The 19,409-nt window shown below is 50.1% G+C and overlaps 1 protein-coding gene across 1 annotated transcript; it reads left to right on the forward strand.

Annotated features, from left to right (window-relative positions):
• The first annotated feature begins 1,603 nt into the window (after nt 1-1,603).
• On the forward strand, nt 1,604-18,856 carry Flywch1 (FLYWCH-type zinc finger 1). The gene is made up of 8 exons (XM_087910781.1): nt 1,604-1,784; nt 7,105-7,472; nt 7,855-8,280; nt 9,261-9,773; nt 9,911-10,174; nt 14,442-14,705; nt 15,367-15,645; nt 17,730-18,856. The coding sequence occupies exons 2-8, from the start codon at nt 7,220-7,222 to the stop codon at nt 17,753-17,755; spliced, it is 2,025 nt and encodes a 674-aa protein (XP_087766907.1). The 5' UTR covers nt 1,604-1,784; nt 7,105-7,219; the 3' UTR covers nt 17,756-18,856.
• The last annotated feature ends 553 nt before the right edge of the window (nt 18,857-19,409 follow it).

Here is a 19,409-nt window from a genome sequence, read left to right on the forward strand (position 1 = left end):
GCTATGTAGCATTGTCCTCCCTGGGACTCACGGTGTAGCTCAGAGTGGCCTCATTCCCCTGCCTCTGCCTCCTGCATCCTGAGATACAGGCTTGCCTCTCCACACTAGGCTTTGCATTTTCTGTGATTTTTAGTTTTTAGAATTCAGAAAAACCCTTTATCTTCCATTTACTTATTCACTTACGGTGGTGGTGTTTCTAAGACAGTCTCAGGTAGCCCAGCTTGTCTTGCATTCATTATATAGCTGAGGATGGATTTGAATTCCTTGACTTTCTGATTCTTCTGCTTCAGTTTCATTTGTGCCACATCACATCCAGCTCTGGATTCTTTTCTTTTTCAAGACAGGGTTTCTCTGTGTAATAATCCCTGGTTGTTCTGGGACTTCCTTTTCTAGACCAGGTTGGTCTTGATCAGAGATCGGCCTGCCTCTGCCTCCTGAATGCCGGGTTTAAGGGTGTGCACCACCACCGCCCAGCCCAGCTCCTGGATTCGTTTTTTTTTTTTAATAAATAGGGATTTTAAAAAATATTTATTTATTATGTATACAGTGTTCTGTCTGCATATTTGCCTTGGCACCAGATCTCCTTACAGATGGTTGTGAGCCATCATGTGGTTTCTGGGAATTGAACTCAGGACCTCTGGAAGAGCAGTCAAGGCTCTTAACCTTTGAGCCATCTCTGCAGCCTGCTCCTGGATTCTTATTCAAACTTGTGATCTGTTATTGTCATTATTTTGAGTCTCAGATTGTCTTGGATTGGGAATGAAGGATATGTAAAGGCTTCAATGTGCTGCATAAGAAAGTTCAGAACTGGAGAGATGGTTCATCTATTAAGAACACTGACTGCTCTTCCAGAGGACCCAGGTTTGAAGCCTAGCACCCACACGGTGGTTCACAGCTATTGGCAACTCCACTTCAAGGCGATCCGACACTCTCTTCTGACTTCCGTAGGCACCAGCCATGCACATGGTACAGATACACATATAGACAAAACACTCAAATACATAAGAATTTTTTTAAAAAAATATAAGAAGTATGTTTAAAAAAAAAAAAGAACGCTGGGGGGGGGGGCGGTGGCGTACTCCTTTAATCCCAGAACTCTGGAGGCAGAGGCAGGCGGATCTCTGGTTTTGAGGCCAGTCTGGCCTACAGAGCAGTCCAGGGCAGCCAGGGCTACACAAAGAAACCCTGTCTTAAAAAGTCAAAATAAATAAGAAAATTTTTTTAAAAAAATTAAAAAAAAATAAAGTTCAGCAAGGACACCGGCCTAAGAATGCATTTAAGCAAACAAACGGTACAGTCAAATCCTACGGAGGGCCCCGGTGTCTCAATCAAGACCGCCCGCTACATCCTCTTTGTGAGGATGCCCCGCCTGCATCCACACAACAAAATCACCTGCTGCCCTGCCCCACCGGATGCTGTAGCCGGACCATGGGTTGTCCCGCCTCCCCCATGTTAATAGACCCGCCCCTGTACTCTGATTGGCTATAGTGTTAGGTTGGCCTGCGCTAAGAAGACCCGGAGAAGTGATATCCGTCTCAGGAATGGCTCCGCGCCTCTGCTGCGCATGCTCGCTAGTAATGTTTAGGCGTTCCAAGCCGGTTCCGCGCGGGGGCGCGCGCGCGGGCACGGGCTCCCTCCCAGGGGGGCAGTTGGTGGCGGGAGCGGGTGCTGGGGTCCTGGTTCCTAGAGCTGTCCCAGCTGCTAGGCCGTCACCTCCGTTGGTGGAGACCCACACGAAGGACCTCGTGGCTCAGTCGCCGGAGACGCAGGGCCCGCTGCCGTCGGTGAGGACGGGCCCCTACAGGCGGGAGGGTCCGGCCGGCGGAGCGATGCCTGCTCCGGCTGCCCCGGGGTCGGGCCCGGTGCTGGGGAGGGGCCCCAGCTCCGCAGCTCGGGCTCGCGCCTCCGCCTCGTCGGTCACCCGCGGTGCGCCTCCTTTCTCCCTGCTTTCTCCACCAACCCACCCGACTCCTGCACCGATCTCAACATCCCTAAATCCGGGATCACACTTTCGCCCGTTTTCCTCGGACCGTGTCCATTCTGCCCAGTGCGTGTCTACCTGGCTCTGTCCTCTGTCGCGGCCCATCCTTGCGGCCGCAGGTCCCAGTGACCTTGCACTTTTTGCTGGTTATTAGCCTTCCTAGTTCTGACTAGATTGCCCGTTATGACTTTCAAACTTTGTGACTCATTCTAGACTGAGAAATATGTTTTATGTGTATATTCTGTGCCTGACGATAGATTTGTGAATCACAAGTTTAAAGAGAGCCGCTTACCCGGCTCACATGACGCAGATCTATTAGACTGTTCTAATTCATTCCTTTCTGTTCCGTTCCATTCCATTCTATTCTAAATGACTGACTTGCTAACCCATTGATTCAAGACCTAGTTTATCTGCCGACTTTAAACCCTCCTTTACTCTCTTACTCTCACAATCATAACCATTCCAAAGAGACCTTTTGATTGTGGTGGTGGTGATTTTGTTTGTTTTTAACTTTCTGCTTTCCAGGGTTCATACCATTGTTGAGGCTTGATTTAGGTTTTCTGGTATGATTCAGGTATTTCGTTTATCCCATTGTTCTTCAAGAGCCAGTCGTCTGACTTGTGGGGGGAAAAACTGTATGAAGTCTTGGTAAGGGAGCTTTCTACGGGAGAGTCGATGAGATGCTAGGCTATGACGGAGATAGCTTTTGCTGGATGTGTGTGTGTGTGTGTGTGTGTGTGCGCGCGTGCGCGCGCGCCCTTGCTTGCTTGCATGCCTGCGCTTGAATTTTTAAGAAGAGTAGCTTGTCATCTTGTCGGTACTCTTGGGGAGAATTTGAGTGGCCAAAGCTGAAGACCATCGGAGCACGGCCCAGATTTAGCTGAGCTGGGGGAGTCAGTGAGGAAGAAAGGCCTCGTTGACAAGAAAGCAGAGGGAAGATGGTGTGGTTGCATACACAGAGAGACACATGTGAGGGCACCTCAGGCCAGGGAAAGGAGTCCGTTTAGCCAAGCTTATGATCTAGGATGACTGGGGAATATAGCAGTTGGCTTCCCATGTTTCTTTATTGTTCGTGAGTGTGTGTATGCATGCGGAGGCCTATGCTGTCACTCTCTGCCTTATTTATTTGAGACAGGGTCTCACTGGACCTGGAGCTATCCTCAAGCCATGTCTCTGCCTTCTACAGTCACATGAATGCTGGCATCTGCTAAGGTCCTCAAGCTTACACAGCAAGTGCTGTTGTCTGCTGAGCCATCCCACCCCAGCCCCATCCCCAGCTTTTTGTATCTATGACAAAATACTTCAGTGTTGATGATGTCACGAAAACAGAATGAGAAGATGTTAATTTTCTTTGGTTTTTGAACGTCTAGTCCAAGATCTGGCAGACGAATTTCTTTGCAGTGGGTGGACTGTGTGATGGTGGCTCGGGCAAGCTGCTCATATCATAGTCAGGAGTCAAGACTGAGAAGGCTGCGGTGCCCATATGTTCCTCAAGGGCATACCCCAGTGGTCTAAGGACCTACTTAAAGGTTTATGACCTCCCAGTGGTGCCACTGTGGTTCTTTGAGAGAGATAGTCATGATCCAAATTATAGCAAGGTATTTGGAGAATAGGTTCCTACTGGCTAATATCTCTTCAATATCTATATTTTTAAAATAATTTTTTTCTTTTTGAGACAGGATCTCTTTATGTAGGTTAAACTTCTAGAACTCAGTATGTAGACCAGGCTGGCCTTGAACTCACAAAGATCCTCCTGTCCCTCTCTGCTGAGTACTGAAATTAAAGATGTGCACCATCACATCCTGCTGCGGTGTCTGTGCTTCTAATTGCTTTGAAACAGTGCTCTCAGACAGTCGACTGCCGTCCCCGCCTCCCGAGACAGCCAGCAGTTTTGGTTCCACAGTAACTTGGGAAAAGAGGTGATAGTGGATTTTATGTAGTACATAGAGGCTAGAGGTTCTCTAAACAACCTGCCCTGCCCTGCCCTGCCCCACCCCTCACAGTGAAGCAGAATTATCAATACTGAGGTTGTGAAACTCCTCTTTAGTAAGTGGCAGTCCTTCTGGGATTGCTACCACCTTCATCCTATCTCAGGAGTGATGCTTGCCCACATAATTCCACTTAGAGTATTTCCTTCACTACTTGGGGGAGGGGAGTCAGAGGAGGAAGCCAGCCTCCATCTTAGTTTTAGACAGAATCTCACACTGAACCCGAAGCTTACAATTTCAGTGAGGCTAGGTAGCAGCAAGCTCCTGAGGTCTGCCTGGCCTCACACCCCAAAGCTGGGTTTACAGATAGGCATGTGACCCAGTTTTACACAGATGCCGGGGAGCTGAACCCAGAATCTCATACTTTTACAGCAAATACTCTTACCCACTGAGCATCTCCCCTGACCCTCATTCAGCACTTTTCCTACTTTGCAGGTAAGAGTGGCCAGGGAAGTTCTGGGCTTGGCCCAGGCTTCCTACACAGCAAGGGCATGGCAATACAGATTATCTCCCGTGTAAAGGTAACTGTTGCTCTGCCCTTAGCTGCCAAGAGAGGCTTCTGGCTTTCGGGATTTTAGTTAGCAGTTAGAGATTGGACTCAGTTGTGTCTGAGAGGCCCTGGATAATTCCTAACATTGCAGAGCATCTTGGCCTGCTCTGAGAAACGTGGCCACCAGCAGGGCTACGGCGGGAGAGCTGTAATCACTCAGCTCTGACCTTAGCACTGAGGGAAGAGAGAAGATGGAAGGTAAACCACACATTTCAGACTCTTGAATGTACTGTTCACATCTGCCTAACCTGAACACACTGTGTTTTCTTTGTAGGCTTATATCGAGTGAGAAATAGATATTACAAAATGAACACATTAAAGCCTAAGTCTTTGGGCAAAGTAGATAATACAGGACTGGGCATGGTGGCACACATCTTAACAGTCGGAGGTAGGGAAAGGAGGATCAGGCATTCAACACCAGCCACAGCTGCATAGTGAGTTTGATGCCAGCCTGGGCAGAGGTAGGTGGATCTCCTTGAGTTCCAGGCCAGCCTCAGCTACATAGTGAGTGAGACTTGGTCTCAAAGTAAACAAGGAAAAAAAAATCCCCAAACAAATAAATCCTGATGGGCTGGATAGATGACTCAGCAGGGAAAGGCACTTGCTGCCTTGCCGAGGACCTGATTAGGTAACCAGAATCCATCTTGGTCATAGAGAACTGACTGCTGCATGTCCCTTGACCTCCATGCACTGTGACTCACATGTAATTGAATGCATGCACGCATGCACACATGCACATAGACAATAAGTAAGATGTAGTTTAGGGATTTTTGTTTTGTTTTTCGGTTTTTCAAGACAGAGTTTCTTTTTGTGTAGCCCTGGCTGTCCTGGAACTTGCTCTGTAGACCAGGCTGGCCTCAAACTCAAGATCTGTTTGCTCCTGCTGGGATTAAAGATATGTACCACCACCACCACCAATGCCGTCTGTTTGTTTGTTTGTTTGTTTGTTTTTTAAACTGAAATAGGGTTGAGGGTGGGTTTGGATCCTAGTGTTCACATAAGACCAGATGTGGTATCGAGCATCTGTGATCCTAACATGCTGTGGTGAGATGGAGACGGGAGACGCTCAGGACTCTCGTAAACAAGCTACCCTGGCATTTCCTTCCAGCAGCCTCTCAGAGACCCTGCCTCAGTGAGGTGAAGGCAGAGGCTGACGCCCAAGGTCGTCACTTGACCTCCACGTGTATAATTTGCTTGCCTACACTTATATTCAAGCACAAGTGTGCACACTCATGTACATACATACAAAGACAAAAATAAAAAGCAGTATTGTATAGAGAACCTCCACATCCCCATCAACATGAATGTCAGCATCTTACATTTGTATCTGAGTTCTGTTTATTTGTATGCATAAGTGTTTTATTGTGCTTGTGTGATGTGGGAGAGGTCTCATGCTGTGACATTTGGGTGGAGGTCAGAAGACAACTCTGTGAAATTAGTTCTACTCTTCTGTGGCTTCCAGGGATCAGGCTTGTGCACTTCTACCCACTGAGCTATCCCACTGGCCTGGATTTTTGTTTGTTGAGACCAGACTTGATTATGTAGCCCAGACTGGTCTCATTCTGTTCGGCCTCCTGAATGAACTGTCATCGTGCCTGCTTTTATTTGCTTCTGGAGCTTGAGAGTAGCCTTATATTCACCAGGCAAGCATTCTAGCAATTGAACTCCATCCCCAAATCCATTGGTGTTTTTAACACAGAGTGTACAGTCATCACTATGGCCAATTTTTGGAACACTGAGTCTTCTGAGTGCTGAGATTACAGGCATGTACCACTACACTCAGCTTTAAAAAAAATTAAAGAGGCTAAAAATGTCTGGAGTGCTTTTGTCTTGTTTAATGACTCTTACTGAAAGGTTGGAAACCCCTTGCTAACTACATATTGCTCAGTTGTCCTAGAAAGACAGGAATGTTAGCCCACCCTAGGGTAGCACTCCATATCTGACCATCCTTGTCAGTACTGGAGGCCTGGAACCCTGCCTCTGCCCAGCCAAGGCAACCCCAGGAACAGCAGTTGCAAGGTCAATGCAAAGGACCTCTGCCATCTGGAAGACCGGCTGAGTTGAGGCCTCCAGAGTAGGTCAGAGGGTAACCTGTGTGAGCCCAGAGAGGCTCATTTCCCAGAGCTAGGCTTCAGCCTTGTGCCACGCAGAGTACCAGCGCTGGCTGGCCTGGGTGCTTTGAGGTGAAGTACACAGGACCAAGCCCGGTAGACACTCAGGCATCTGAGCAGGCTTAGTGGGATTTCAGCCTCTTCATTCTCAGGCATATCTGGTTCCTGTGCCTGTTCTCACCTATTAGATGGCTCACTAGGAATGGTCTGGAAGGGATCTGTGCTAGACATTGATGAGGCTTCTAAGGTAAAAACTCAGTATCTAGTGCATTAGTCACCAGAAGCCCTGGAGAGGCTTGGTGGGGCTACCAAGAAAGGTACAGGAAGGGCATCTCTGTCCAGGGTTCCTCTTGCAGTCTCTCAACCCCACAGAGCTGAGGAAGTTCCATCTCCCCCAGGTTCCACCCCAGATCCATTTGTTAGAGCCCCAGGCACAGGGGCCTCCTCAACTAATTGCCTCTGTTCTTCTCTTAGGACAGAGCCTCTGGGCTCCCACAGTCTGGCCTGGGAGGCAGAGGAAGAAGGGGAAGAACTACCTTATCTGCCAGAGGGCTGAAGGTGGCCTGAGGGCCAGGCTCTCAGACCCAGGATGCCCCTACCTGAGCCCAATGAGCAGGAGAGTGAGCGTGTGAAAGCTGGCCAAGAGCCATCTCTTGGAGCCAGGAAACCCCAAGAGTCCTCCAATCTGGTCTTGGCCAAAGATAAAGGGGGATCCAAACCGACTGGTGCAGTGTCTCTGGAAATGCCGGGCCCTGCCACCCAATCCAGCAACACCCCCCAGACCTTGCCAGCTAAGAAGCAGGGGCGGATAATTCACCGGAAGCGTAGCAGAGTAGATTCAGGTGAGATTCCCTGGCCCTGCCGACCCTGGCTCTGACAAACCTGTTGACCTGCCCACCCCCACTTTCCATCGGGGTGACCTTGGGTACCCCATTCTTGCTTTCAGTTGAGCCTCTTAGACTCTAAGCACATCCTGTGTCCCAGGCACCAGGCCCTCTCCCCAAGCGCATGGGAACTGTTGCTATATGCAGAATTCTCTAAACTCCTTAAATCATCTCCCTTAATCACAGAAACAGCTTCTAAAACCTGGGCTTGCCTGACAGCTAGGAGCCTGAGAGAGCTTCCTGCCTACAGGATCCTACCTTATTCCAAGACCCACTCTCCAAGTCCCCTGACCCTGAACCTTGCCCTAGAGAATCTAACCCAGCCTTTTCATCCCCCTAGCTGTTCCCCAGCCCCTGGAGTTCCGGAAGACCCCGTATGGGGGCCGCCTTCTAGTGTACAAATCATACCTGTACAAGCAAGAAAAGGCTGTGGGGGACAAGGTGTACTGGAAGTGCCGCAAGCATTCGGAGCTCAGCTGCCGGGGCCGGGCCATCACCCGTGGCTTCCGAGTCACAGTGATGCGGGACCACTGTCACCCACCTGATAAGGAGGGCCTGAAGGTCCGGCACCAGAAGAAGAAACTGCCTCCCTCAGACCTGCCTGAAGGCTCTGAAGGCCAAGAAGATGGGGTGAGCCTATGGCTGTACCCTGTAGAACCAGAGCCCGCCCCTCAACCAAGCCCTGAAACCCCAGAGGAGGACCAGGGGTACCGATCCCTGGCACTGCAGAGCTTACCTCCCAAGAAACGCCCCACCCCAGGAGTGGGTGAGTATGTGCCCTCTCATCACTTGGACAGGGAAGACCCCTCAGATCCTTCGTGCCCAGATAAAAATGGGGTTTCGTGTGGGTTCAAAATGTGTTCAATGTCAAAGATATAAATGCATCCCAGTCATCATTAAGCCCATGGGGTAGGCGGCATTATGACTTGGGGGTCCCAGGGCCTTTCAGGATTCCCAGTGCAGCGGGGCCTGGTGTGGGTCCTAGAAATCTGTGTGCTGATGGGCAGGTTTCAGTGATCCAGGCTAAGTTTGGTCAGGGTTCCCAGGGGCAGGGCTTGCCTTTGAGTCCCAGGCTCAAATTCCAACCCTGTGGATGAAGGCCTTCAGTCTCAGAAAATCCACATGAATTGGGGGCTCTCAGGAGTTTATTAATGACTGAGGCAGGTTGTGGAACTTGTGGGGTGATGCCAATCAAATCATTCTGCTCTGCTTCCCTAGGGAGAGGTGGTGCGAAGTCTTAGAATAGGTGGGTGTGGCTTCCAGGATGCTGGGTGTCTCCTGACCCATGAGGATCTGAGTGACCGCACTGGTTTTGGTGGGAGTGTCTTTTCAAGTACATGTTAAGAATATTTGAATGTGTGCCTATATTGCTCAAAAAGAAGGGCTAAGGATGTTCTCAGTGGTAGAGTAGTTGCCTGCCGTGTTCAAGACCTTTGGCTTAGTTCTGTACACTGTAAAAACAAAAGCTGAGCAAAAATTTTGAACAAATTCTAGAAAAATATGACCTGCTGAATTAGAGCTCAGCATGGCCCCTCCCCACTGTGGTGTGAACTGGGGTGCCGAGGTCTAATTGACTTGGAGAAGGAACCCTTGTTCTTGGGTGGCTTGGTGGGAATACACTGGGCTTCACATATGCCCAGCCCAGGGAAGTATGCCAACATTTGGGAGAAAATTAACTTGGCGGTTCCTCCTGGGACCCCTGGACTCTTGTCCTTGGTTTGTGACCTTGCTGGGTTCTTCCTCCAGTGCGGTATCGGCCCCTTGAGTTCCTGAAGACCTGCTATGGGGGCACTTTCCTGGTTCACCAGTCCTTCCTCTACAAGCGGGAGAAGACTGTGGGGAGCAAGGTGTACTGGACCTGCCGGGAGCATGCGGTCAATGGCTGTCGCAGCCGAGCCATCACCCAGGGCCAGCGCGTGACGGTGATGCGCAGCCACTGCCACTCACCTGACATGGAAGGCCTGCAGGCCCGGCGACAGCAGGAGAAGACCATCAAGAAGATACAAGCAAGACGAATTGGTGCTGGGGACCTGGAGGACTGCGATGACATCGAAGACTCGCTGCTCCAAGGGGTGGACAGCCTGTTCTACCGCAGGGCAAAGGGCACACTGACTCTCAGTAGGTCCAAGTCCAAGTCCAGGTCCAAGTCCAGGTCCAAGTCCAGATCCAAGTCCAAGTCCAAGTCCAGAAAACGGCAGAAAAAGGCACGTCAGGAACCCTTGCAGGAACCCCCCGAGGATGACCAGGATGTGGACCCCAGTGAGTCTTAGTGTTTGGGGCCTGCTGGCTGGCCAGAGTTGGCTGCCTCATTTTGGGAGGGGGTGGCCAGCCTTCTCAACCTACCCCTGCATTCTGAATCTACACCCTCCCCTAACTGCCTCGCCTGTGCCCTGCAGGAGGTCCAGAGTTCCTGAGGACCCCTCTTGGGGGCAACTTCCTGGTATATGAGTCCTTCCTCTACAGGAGGGAGAAAGCCGCTGGGGAGAAGGTGTACTGGACCTGCCGGGACCAGGCACGCATGGGCTGTCGCAGCCGAGCCATCACCCAGGGCCGGCAGGTGACTGTGATGCGGAGCCACTGTCATCCACCTGACCTGTTAGGACTGGAGACTATGAGGCAGCGGGAGAAACGCCCCGGCCCCACTCAGTGGGATGGCCCAGGTACCCATGGTGACCCCACAGCTTTTTCTATTAGCTATGCCTGTCCTGCCCTCCTTCCTTGTCAGTATCCTGACAGTCACAGTCCTCTCCTCTGTGCCCCCCACTTCTGCCCTCAAACTCAGTCTGTCTGAGATCTGCTCTCCCAAATTCCTCTTTGCCTGCCTACATGTACTCTTCCGGGCCCCAAACCTGATAAGCCTAATCTCCCGTCCTCTGTTATTTGAAGAGTTATCAGTAGAGACTGCTGAACGTTTAAGACCCCCATTCCTACAGTGTGAACAGAGGGCAACAGTCAGCCTCAGAGTCCAGGAGCAAAAGAACTACCCTCTCCAGATTTGTTTGCTGCACACCTGCATGCCAGAATCCTAGCTCTGCCCATTTGGCTCCGGAAGAAGCTGGAATCTGCATACGGAAAGTGGTTGTGGCCAGCCTCCACACTCCCCAGCCTCCACACTCCCCAGCCTCCCAGTCTGGTAGTTTTTGGAGTCCTCTGAGATGCCTTTTGGTCCTAAGCTTATTCCAAAAACAGGAGGTGTTTTATCATCCTTATTCCCTTTTTGTTGCATTTCTATGACACCTTATAAACAGAGAATGCCAGGAGGCATCACTTCCTGCCTCATACATCCCTCCTTTAAGCATTTGCTTCTCCGTTTCTTAAAATGAATTCTACTGCAATCTCCTTGTTACCTGCTCACATCCAGCCAGAGGAACTGTTGGCCTTGGTCTACTTTTTAAGTAGGTTTTGTGCTTTTTGTTTGACTTTAGGTTGTTTTGTTTTTTGAAACAGGGTCTCAGTTCTCAACTATGTTGCTCTGGGTGGCCTCAAACTCAGAGATCTGCCATGCCTCTGTGTGTGCGCGCATTCGTGCGTGTGTGTGTGCATGCATGTGTGCATGCACATATGTATATACATACTTGGCATACGTGTATTGGTTCAAGGGCAACATGTAGGAGTCGGTGTTTTTCTTCTGTCTTGTAGGTCCTTGGGATTGAACTCAGACTGACAGTCTTGGCAACAAGTGCCTTTGTTCTCTGAACTGTCTTACTAGCTCCTGCCTTCTGTTCTTGTCAAATTCTGCCCCTGGTGAGCTGGGACTATCCTGCCCTTCCCTTGTGGCTGCCCAGCAGGTACTATGTGTGCCTTTTTTTTTTCAGGGAGACATTACTGCCTCCATCTTTCTCCACAGTCTGCATCACATCAGCAGAGGACCCCAAAGCTTGCTGAGTCTTGCTTCAGCCTTGCCTGGGGGCTGATGCCAGGCCTGGCCATCACCTAGATTCCCTTGGCTAGCTGCCCTGCCTCTGGGCTTTCTTGTCTTGATTTGAGAGGTCCTAGAGCTAGTCATCTTGGAGAACCCGTTTGAGAACCTTTTCCCATGCACTTACTGAACAGTGCGACTGTTGGAGAGTGCCAGGCTGTAAAGCGTCATTCCACAATAGTGGGATCTGTTTGAAAAGAACGTAGTGTTTTTCTTACAGTTGACCCTGTGTATTGACCAGATTCTGCTTCAGGATTCGTGCGTCCTCTGCCTCCCTGATGTGCCTAGACTGTGGTTCAACAGGAGCTTTTTCTGACCATAACTTGTGTTCTTCAACATAATGTCTTCCTTATTTGTTTTTGTTCTGTTTTGAGACAGAGTCTCTCTTTATTATGTAGTCCAGACTGTCCTAGAGCTTGCTATGTTAGACCAGGCTAGACTTGAGCTTGCAGAGATCCTCTTGCCTCTGCCTGAGTGCTGGGATTAAAGGTATGAGCCACCATGCCTGGTGCAACACAGTGTCTTCCCACATGCCTACCTAATGCTCCTGCCTTGTGGCTTTCTTTCCATGACTGGAGTTCCAGCCGCCGATCCTCCTGTGATGAACATGATCACTTTCGCAATACTGTCTGAGATTTCTTGGTTTTGTTTTCTGTTTCTTCTACTGAAGCTTTAAGTTTCTGCCCTCACACAAAGGGCAGAATACAAAAATGACTTCTTCGTATTGTACATAGTCTCAGCAGTATGGTGGCCCCACCTGTATCCTGCTGAGGCGATAGCTGGTTTCTCCAGACACAGTCTTCACCTGCCTGCTCTGGCATCTGTCTTCCAGCAACTTTTCCTGTATGCGTTGGCCTTTCAGGCCTTTTCATGTTAAAGGAAGGCCCTGCCCTATGCATACATGGGGCCTAACTGCCTCTGCAGAGCTGGCAACTGGAGTTCTGGGTCTTAGGAGAACTCCAGCACAGATTCTGCCTCCTCCCTTTCACTGTCTCGTCTCTCTCACTGGGCCGCCCTGCTTTGTTCCTTATGTATGAACCCACCTTGGTGTTCTCATGCCTCCAGTTCCCCCAGTGCCTCTCTGACTCAGCCGCTGTCTACATGCTTGGTGTAGGTCTTGTCACAAGGCTTGGCTGAGTTCTGTTGCTTACTGAACTGTAAAACTGAAGTGTAAAACACTGTATGAGTGTTTTTTCTTCTTGTGTGTATATGCTTATTGGTGGCCCAAAGGCAGCATTGGATCCCCAGGAACTGGAGTTACATATGGCTGTGAACTACTGTGTGAGTGTTGGAAACTGAACCTGGGTCCTCTGAAAGAGCAGTCAATGATCTTAAGGCTGAGCCATCTTTCTAGCCTTTGACTCAGGTTTTATCTTGCTACATCCTTAACATTTTACAGTTTTTCTGCCTCTGTTCGTTCTGTTGGTGTCTTTGCTTACTGTTTCTCTGTCCTTGGACTCTACTATTTTTACTTACTGAAAGCCATTTTCTTAGTGTTCACTTGTATAGCTGTTTTGCCTGTAGGCATATTTATGTACTGTGTGTGTGCCTTGTATCCATAGAGGCTGTGCTTGGTACCTATGGATGCCAGAGGCAGGGATCAGATCCCCTGAAACTGGAGTTACAAATGGTTGTAAGCCTTTGTGTGGTTACTGGGAATCAAACCTGACTTCTCTGGAAGAGCAACCTGTCTTCTTAACGGCTTAACTTACATCTCTCCAGCCTTTCCCTGACAAACATTTTACTCCAGTGTGGAGGAGGTGGGCATTCCCTACAGCCACAAGACTTGTTTTTCCCCCACATGGCCTCTGGGCTGCTCTGCTCAGCAGGTGGTCCTAACCTCCTGGCTTCTTTCCCCACCTTTCTAGGTGCTCTGGAATCAGGTGCTTCTACCCAAGCCCTCAGCCTCTCTGGGCTTCCTCCCTTGCAGGTTTTTCATCATATGATACCTCCCTAGTCTGTCACTGTCTTCCATGCTCCTACTAGTATGACCCATTAAACCCTGCTTAATGTGTTCACCTGCTTTGCTAATCCAAAGCCCACATCCCACCACCAAGCAGCACGATGAGACGTCCCGCAGCAGCGCCTGGCTGCCTAGGACCAGTTTCTGTCTTAGTCACTGTTCTGTTCCAGAACCACAGCAACTCTTTGATAAAAGAATGTGTTTAATTGAGACTTACTTACGTTTTCAGAGATTTGGTTCATTATCGCTCGCAGGGAACATGACAGCACACAGGCAGACATGGTGCTGGGGAAGTTCTGCACTTCAGTGAAACCATGCCTCAAAAAACAAAACAAAAAAAAAAAGGAAGAAAGTTCTATATCTGCATCTGCAGGCAGCAGGAAAAGAGAGCCACTGGATCTGACTTGGGCTTCTGAAACCTCCCAAAAAATCCCACCCCAGTGACATGCTCCCTCCAACAAAGCTACACTTCCCAATCCTTTCAAATAGTGCTGGTCTCTGGTGACCAAGCATTCAAATACATGAGGCTATTTGAGGGGGCCATTCCTGTTCAAAGCACCACAGGAACCCTTGTGCTTGGTCAAAATGAGGACAAGGAAGGTGTGGGGTGGGCAGGGAGTCCTCTTGACACAGCCAGGCTGTCCTTCAGATCCTTACCCCCCAGCTCAAGCTTAAGCCCAGCCTAAGCACACGTACACAGCCCGGGCTCGTGAGTCACACTCCTCTCTTCAGCTCTGAGCCGCTTTGACCCCACTCTTCAGCTACAGAGTACCTGCCCGCTAGCCTGGAGGGCACCTCGTATGAGTGAGCAGACACACACGCTGCCCCTTCCTACACTATCATGATGGAAGCCCATCTCCAGGCTTGGGACAGATAGACCCCAGCCCTGAGGGCACAGTGGGGTTTGAGGACACAGGGCTATCTCTCTGTGAGAAGAGGGGAGGGCATGAAGTGGGTGATGGGACCATTTCCCAGTCTTCCCCTCTGCAGGTCAGGTTCAGCGTCCATGCCCCCTTCTCTGATTGCCTCCCTGGTTTCTTTGCAGAAGGGCCTGAGTTCCTGAAGACCCCCCTGGGGGGCAGCTTCCTGGTGTATGAGTCCTTCCTGTACAGGCGGGAGAAAGCGACTGGCGACAAAGTGTACTGGACCTGCCGGGACCAGGCACGCATGGGCTGTCGCAGCCGAGCCATCACCCAGGGCCAGAGGGTAATGGTCATGCGCAGGCACTGCCACCCACCTGACATGGGTGGCCTGGAAGCCCTACGGCAGCGGGAAAACTTCCCTAACCTGACCAACTGGGAAGGCCCAGGTATGTGGAGGGAAAATGGCTTCTTCTGATTGTCCTACAACATCCTGGTCCCTTTCCCGGCTCTGCTTGAGGCACTAATTTTACCACACGATTGATTACTATTGCTGAGAGACTAGTTCTGGTCCAAAGAAAAAGGGGGTGGTAGGCCCAAGGTGGCATGGTGATCATTCACCAGAAGTGCACATGCTCTTGACTGAGCGCTGAAGACCCTGCTTCCAAGGGCCTCCTTTTTCTCCTGTCTTCTCCCTGGGCCGGTTCTGCTTCAGCATCTGTTTTCATGTGCTCTCTCTGGACACAGCCCCAACGTCACATGGCCTTTGACCTGAGCTTAAAAAGTATGAGAATGTCTTTGTGTCAAGGACAGCTGGTGGACAGGGTCATGACAGGCCCCCAGCAGGGTACGTCCTCTGTCTGGGAGACCCCAGTGGTCATGGAGTTTGTGGTCTGGGTGGCCTCCAGCAGAGCTCCAGGGACACTGGCACCCTGCAAAGGAAAGCAAGTGTGTTTTAGAGTCTCGGACCGTGGCTGAGCAATGGTCCTGGAGTCCTGAGGCAGGCAAAGGGAAGGGGAGAGGGGCCTGAGTGGATCCTCCTGGGCCCAGCTCCTGTTGCCGAGGCCTTGGCTCCAGTGGTTTCCCTCACACCCTGATTCTGCCCTACAGAGCCTGTGCAGCCGCTAGAGTTCCTACAGACATCCCTTGGAGGTCGGTTCCTGGTGTATGAGTCCTTCCTGTACAGGAAGGAGAAGGCAGCCGGGGAGAAGGTGTACTGGATGTGCCGGGACCAGGCTCGGCTGGGCTGTCGCAGCCGAGCCATCACCCAGGGTCGGCGGGTCATGGTGATGCGGAGCCACTGCCACCCACCTGACCTGGATGGTCTGGAGGCCCTGCGGCAGCGAGAGCGCGAGCGGCTCCCCAGTGTAGCCAAGAAGAAGAAGAAAAGTATGTACTGAGTGACCAGGAACTTTGGGCCTAACTTCACATTTCCAGAACCTTCTCTCATTCCTATTGATTCCTTCCCATGGTCATGGAACTATAACTACATCTTCTCATTTTTATTGGTTCTTCCCATTGTCTTGAAAACATGAAACCATACCTCCGTCTCCCTCGTCTAGATCAGATCCCATTCCACATTGATCTTCCTTTTTTTTTTTTTTTTTTTTTTTTTGTCCCCGACCCCCAAGACAGGGTTCTCTGTGTAATGGCAGTCCTGGCTGTCCTAGAACTCACTGTAGACCAGGCTGGCCTTGAACTCAGAGATCTTCCTGCCTCTGCCTCTGAGTGCTGGGATTAAAGACATGCACCACCATGCTAGGCTTAATCTTCCTCTTCTAAGACCGCTCAATACTTTATAGGTCATTATCTTCTGAAAAATCTGATTTTTCTCTGTCTCTGTCTCTGTCTGTCTGTCTGTCTGTCTGTCTCTCTCTCTCTCTCTCTATATATATATATATGGATGCAATGATTGTGTGTTTGTAAACATGTACCACCACACTTTTGCAATAATTTTATTTAATTGAAAATTAGTTCTCTTTATTTATATAGACAAATATAAAACCAATCTTTTTGTTTTATCATTCTTTTGAGATAGTGTCTATATAGCCTAAGCTAGAATCAAACTCAGTATATTTTAGGACAGTCTTGAATTCTGATTGTCTTGCCCTCACAAGTGCTAGGATTACAAATGTGTGCTCCTACTGTTGTACCCGGGTTCAGTTCCTGGTAAGGGAAGCATTTACTGGGCTGGAGAGATGGCTCAGAGGTTAAGAACACTTGCTGTTCTTGCAGAGAACCCAGGTTTAGCTCCCAGCACCCACATGGTGGCTCACAACCCTCTGTTACTCCGGTTACAGGAGCTTTACCACTCTCTTCTGTTAGGCAGACATGTGGTTTGCGACAAAATACCTCAACACACAAAATAAACCCTTAAAAAAATAAATGGTGAGTGGGAAGAAAGAGGTCGTATTGCCACCTAGAGTGGAAAAGAATCTGGGGGCTGGAGAGATGGCGCAGTGGTTAGAGCACTGGCTGCTCTAACAGAGGACTCAGTTTTAGGTCCCAGCGCCCATGTCCTGCCATTTACAGGCATCTGTCACCCTCTTCAGGCCTCTGAGGTGCACATGGCATATAGACACACATGTACTACACACATGTAGTGGCTCATGTTTTTAATCCCAGCATCAGGGAGGGAGACCCAGGGAGATTTTTATGAGTTCAAGGCTAGCCTAGTCTACATAGCAAGACCTTGTCTCAAAAATACATAAATAAGTAGACAAGTAAAAGAATCGTAGGCTATTACAGACAATGGCTTGTGAGGCCCTGCATTTAATGCCCAGAATTACAGAGCTACCCCAGGAGTGATAAAAGGCACAAGAACTGACTGAAGAAGAGGCTAGAGCCGGAATCCTTGGAAATGGGTCCTCTGCCCTCCGGCCTTCAGGTGGCTATGGTCCTGGTGACATCTCAACCTCATGGCTAGTCAGAACTACCCAGCCCAGACACGCTTAGAATTTTGACTCCCAGAAGCTCCTTTGGGTGATTTGTGACAGTGTATTAGGTAACTAAGACAGTCACCTACAAGTCTGCTGGCTCTCAGGAGAACTTCAGGCACCAGTTTTATCTTTGCTGAGGAAAAAAAAAAAAAAAAAAGCTAGAGCATGCCTGTAGTCCCAGCACTCAGGAGCCTGAGACAGGAAGAGCGCCAGTTCAGAGCCTGCCTGGGCTACGTGGCCAGTCCAAGCCTACCTCAGCTATATAGTGAGATAGGGCTTTAAAAAAAAGCAAAAGTCAGACTTAGATCATAAATAAACTTTGGGGTTTTTGTTGTTGTTGTTGTTTTGTTTTGTTTTTGAGATAGGGCTTCTCTGTATAGACCTGCCTCTCCTGGAACTTACTCTGTAGACCAGGCTGGCCTTGAACTCACAGAGATCCTTCTGCCTCTGCCACCTGTACTGGGATTAAAGGTGTGCGCAGCCACTTCTTAGCAAATAAAACCTTTGTAATGATACATATTTCTCTGTCATCAGGAACATCAAAGAAGAGCAAAAACTGAGCAACGGGTCCTGATGAGGCAAGTCTTCTCTGAAACAACAGAGGAGCCACCGACAACCCCCGATGCTTCCTTTCGGTGCAGGCGCTTCCCATCCACTCAGATTTGCTTGACAACTCCTTCACTCTCTAGAGCATCGACGGCCTTCACATTTCCTCAGAGGTCCCCAGGAGGATTACTTGGACCTTGGGTGGTATCCTGTGTTGGCAAAAGAATAGTGCGAAGCTGATGGGTAGCCTGCAGACCTGTGCCATGCTGCTGTCGCCGTTGTGACCTTAGACAGCTGTAGAAAACGTGTCTGGACTGATATACCTCAACCCCACTCTGCTGCCCAAGGCCTCAGCACCATCTGCTTCCAGAGCATGCGCCTTACAGAGAGCTTTCCAGTCGGTGTGGCCTTTGTGAGCTCCACAGAGTTCAGCACCAGTGAATTTGTCCTGAGCCAGGGTGTGTATGGGAACTACTTGACACCCTCTGAAGACAGTACCAGTCAGTCATGGGGCGGGGGGGGGGATGTTTGTTTTGTGTTTTGCATCTTTTAGGGGCAGATGCTGGAGCCTTCCTGGTCTTCAGTCACTTGCTGCTTACTAGAACAGTCAGCCCCAACCGTGACAGAGCAGGCCAGTCTCAAGGCTTTGCGGTACCTTCTGTCAGACTTTGCATCTTACATTCTGTCCCAACTTCAATTAAACCTATGTCCACAGTTCTCAGGGCAGCAGAAATTCCTGGACGGAGCCAGCCTAGATGTCAGGAAGAGGTGACGCCAGATAGGCATGCTGTGGGCAGCGGCACCACTAAGAATTGTCCACATGGTGTTGCCTGATACACAAGGGTAGTTAGATATCATCAAAGCCTGCCTCTTACAGAGAGGTTAGCAGAACAAAGAGAGCCATGCCACAAGTGACACTAACATCCCTGGGAACTGCAGAACTTTCTGCATGCTACACCCTAGACAGAGCTGTCCTCACCCTGTCATAGAGCTGCATGCTCCTCTCCTTTAGCAAGCAAGCCATGAAGCAGCCACCCCTGTGGGATATTGATGGCCTGGTGCCTACCACTGGCTTCTGCTCTTCTGCTTCCCTCAATAAACCCTATTTAATCTCATGGTGCAGAGCTGCTGTGTTGACACCCTCTCTGTAACAATAGGCTGCTGCCACAAAGCCACATCCCTTCTCTGCCGAGTGCTGGGGAAATAATGGGTTTGGTTGGCAACTCCGGGGCCATGGTGTTTGCTTGGCCTAAGCCAAGACTGGGAGGGGACCTGCTGACGTAGGGAAGGCCATGTGCCTGGATCCTTCATGAGCTCACTTGAGTGAGTTGAGGTGAGCCCAAAGTGGAAGTGGTACGCCAAACAAAGGCCAGGCTTGCTTCTTGAGACCCTGGATACCAACCATCTGGACAGGTAACTGCCCACTTCTCAGTTGGCCCGTTACCCAGCCCTGACTACCAGCCACCCTGGGCCTACACCTGAGATCAGCCAAAAAGACAGTCTGGGGGCGGGGAAAGTGCTCATTGCAGCCATGAGGACCTGAGTCAGATTCCCAGCAACACTGTGAAAAACTGGGCCCAGTGCGCATGTCTGTAGTCCCGGGTGGATTACACTGGGTAGGTAGAGACAAGAGGGTTTCAGACAGACTCAACAGCAGGGTTCCTTTTT

Source organism: Myodes glareolus, chromosome 9 (genome assembly GCF_982192425.1).
Source record: "Myodes glareolus chromosome 9, mMyoGla1.1, whole genome shotgun sequence".
In the NCBI taxonomy this organism is placed as follows: domain Eukaryota; kingdom Metazoa; phylum Chordata; class Mammalia; order Rodentia; family Cricetidae; genus Myodes; species Myodes glareolus.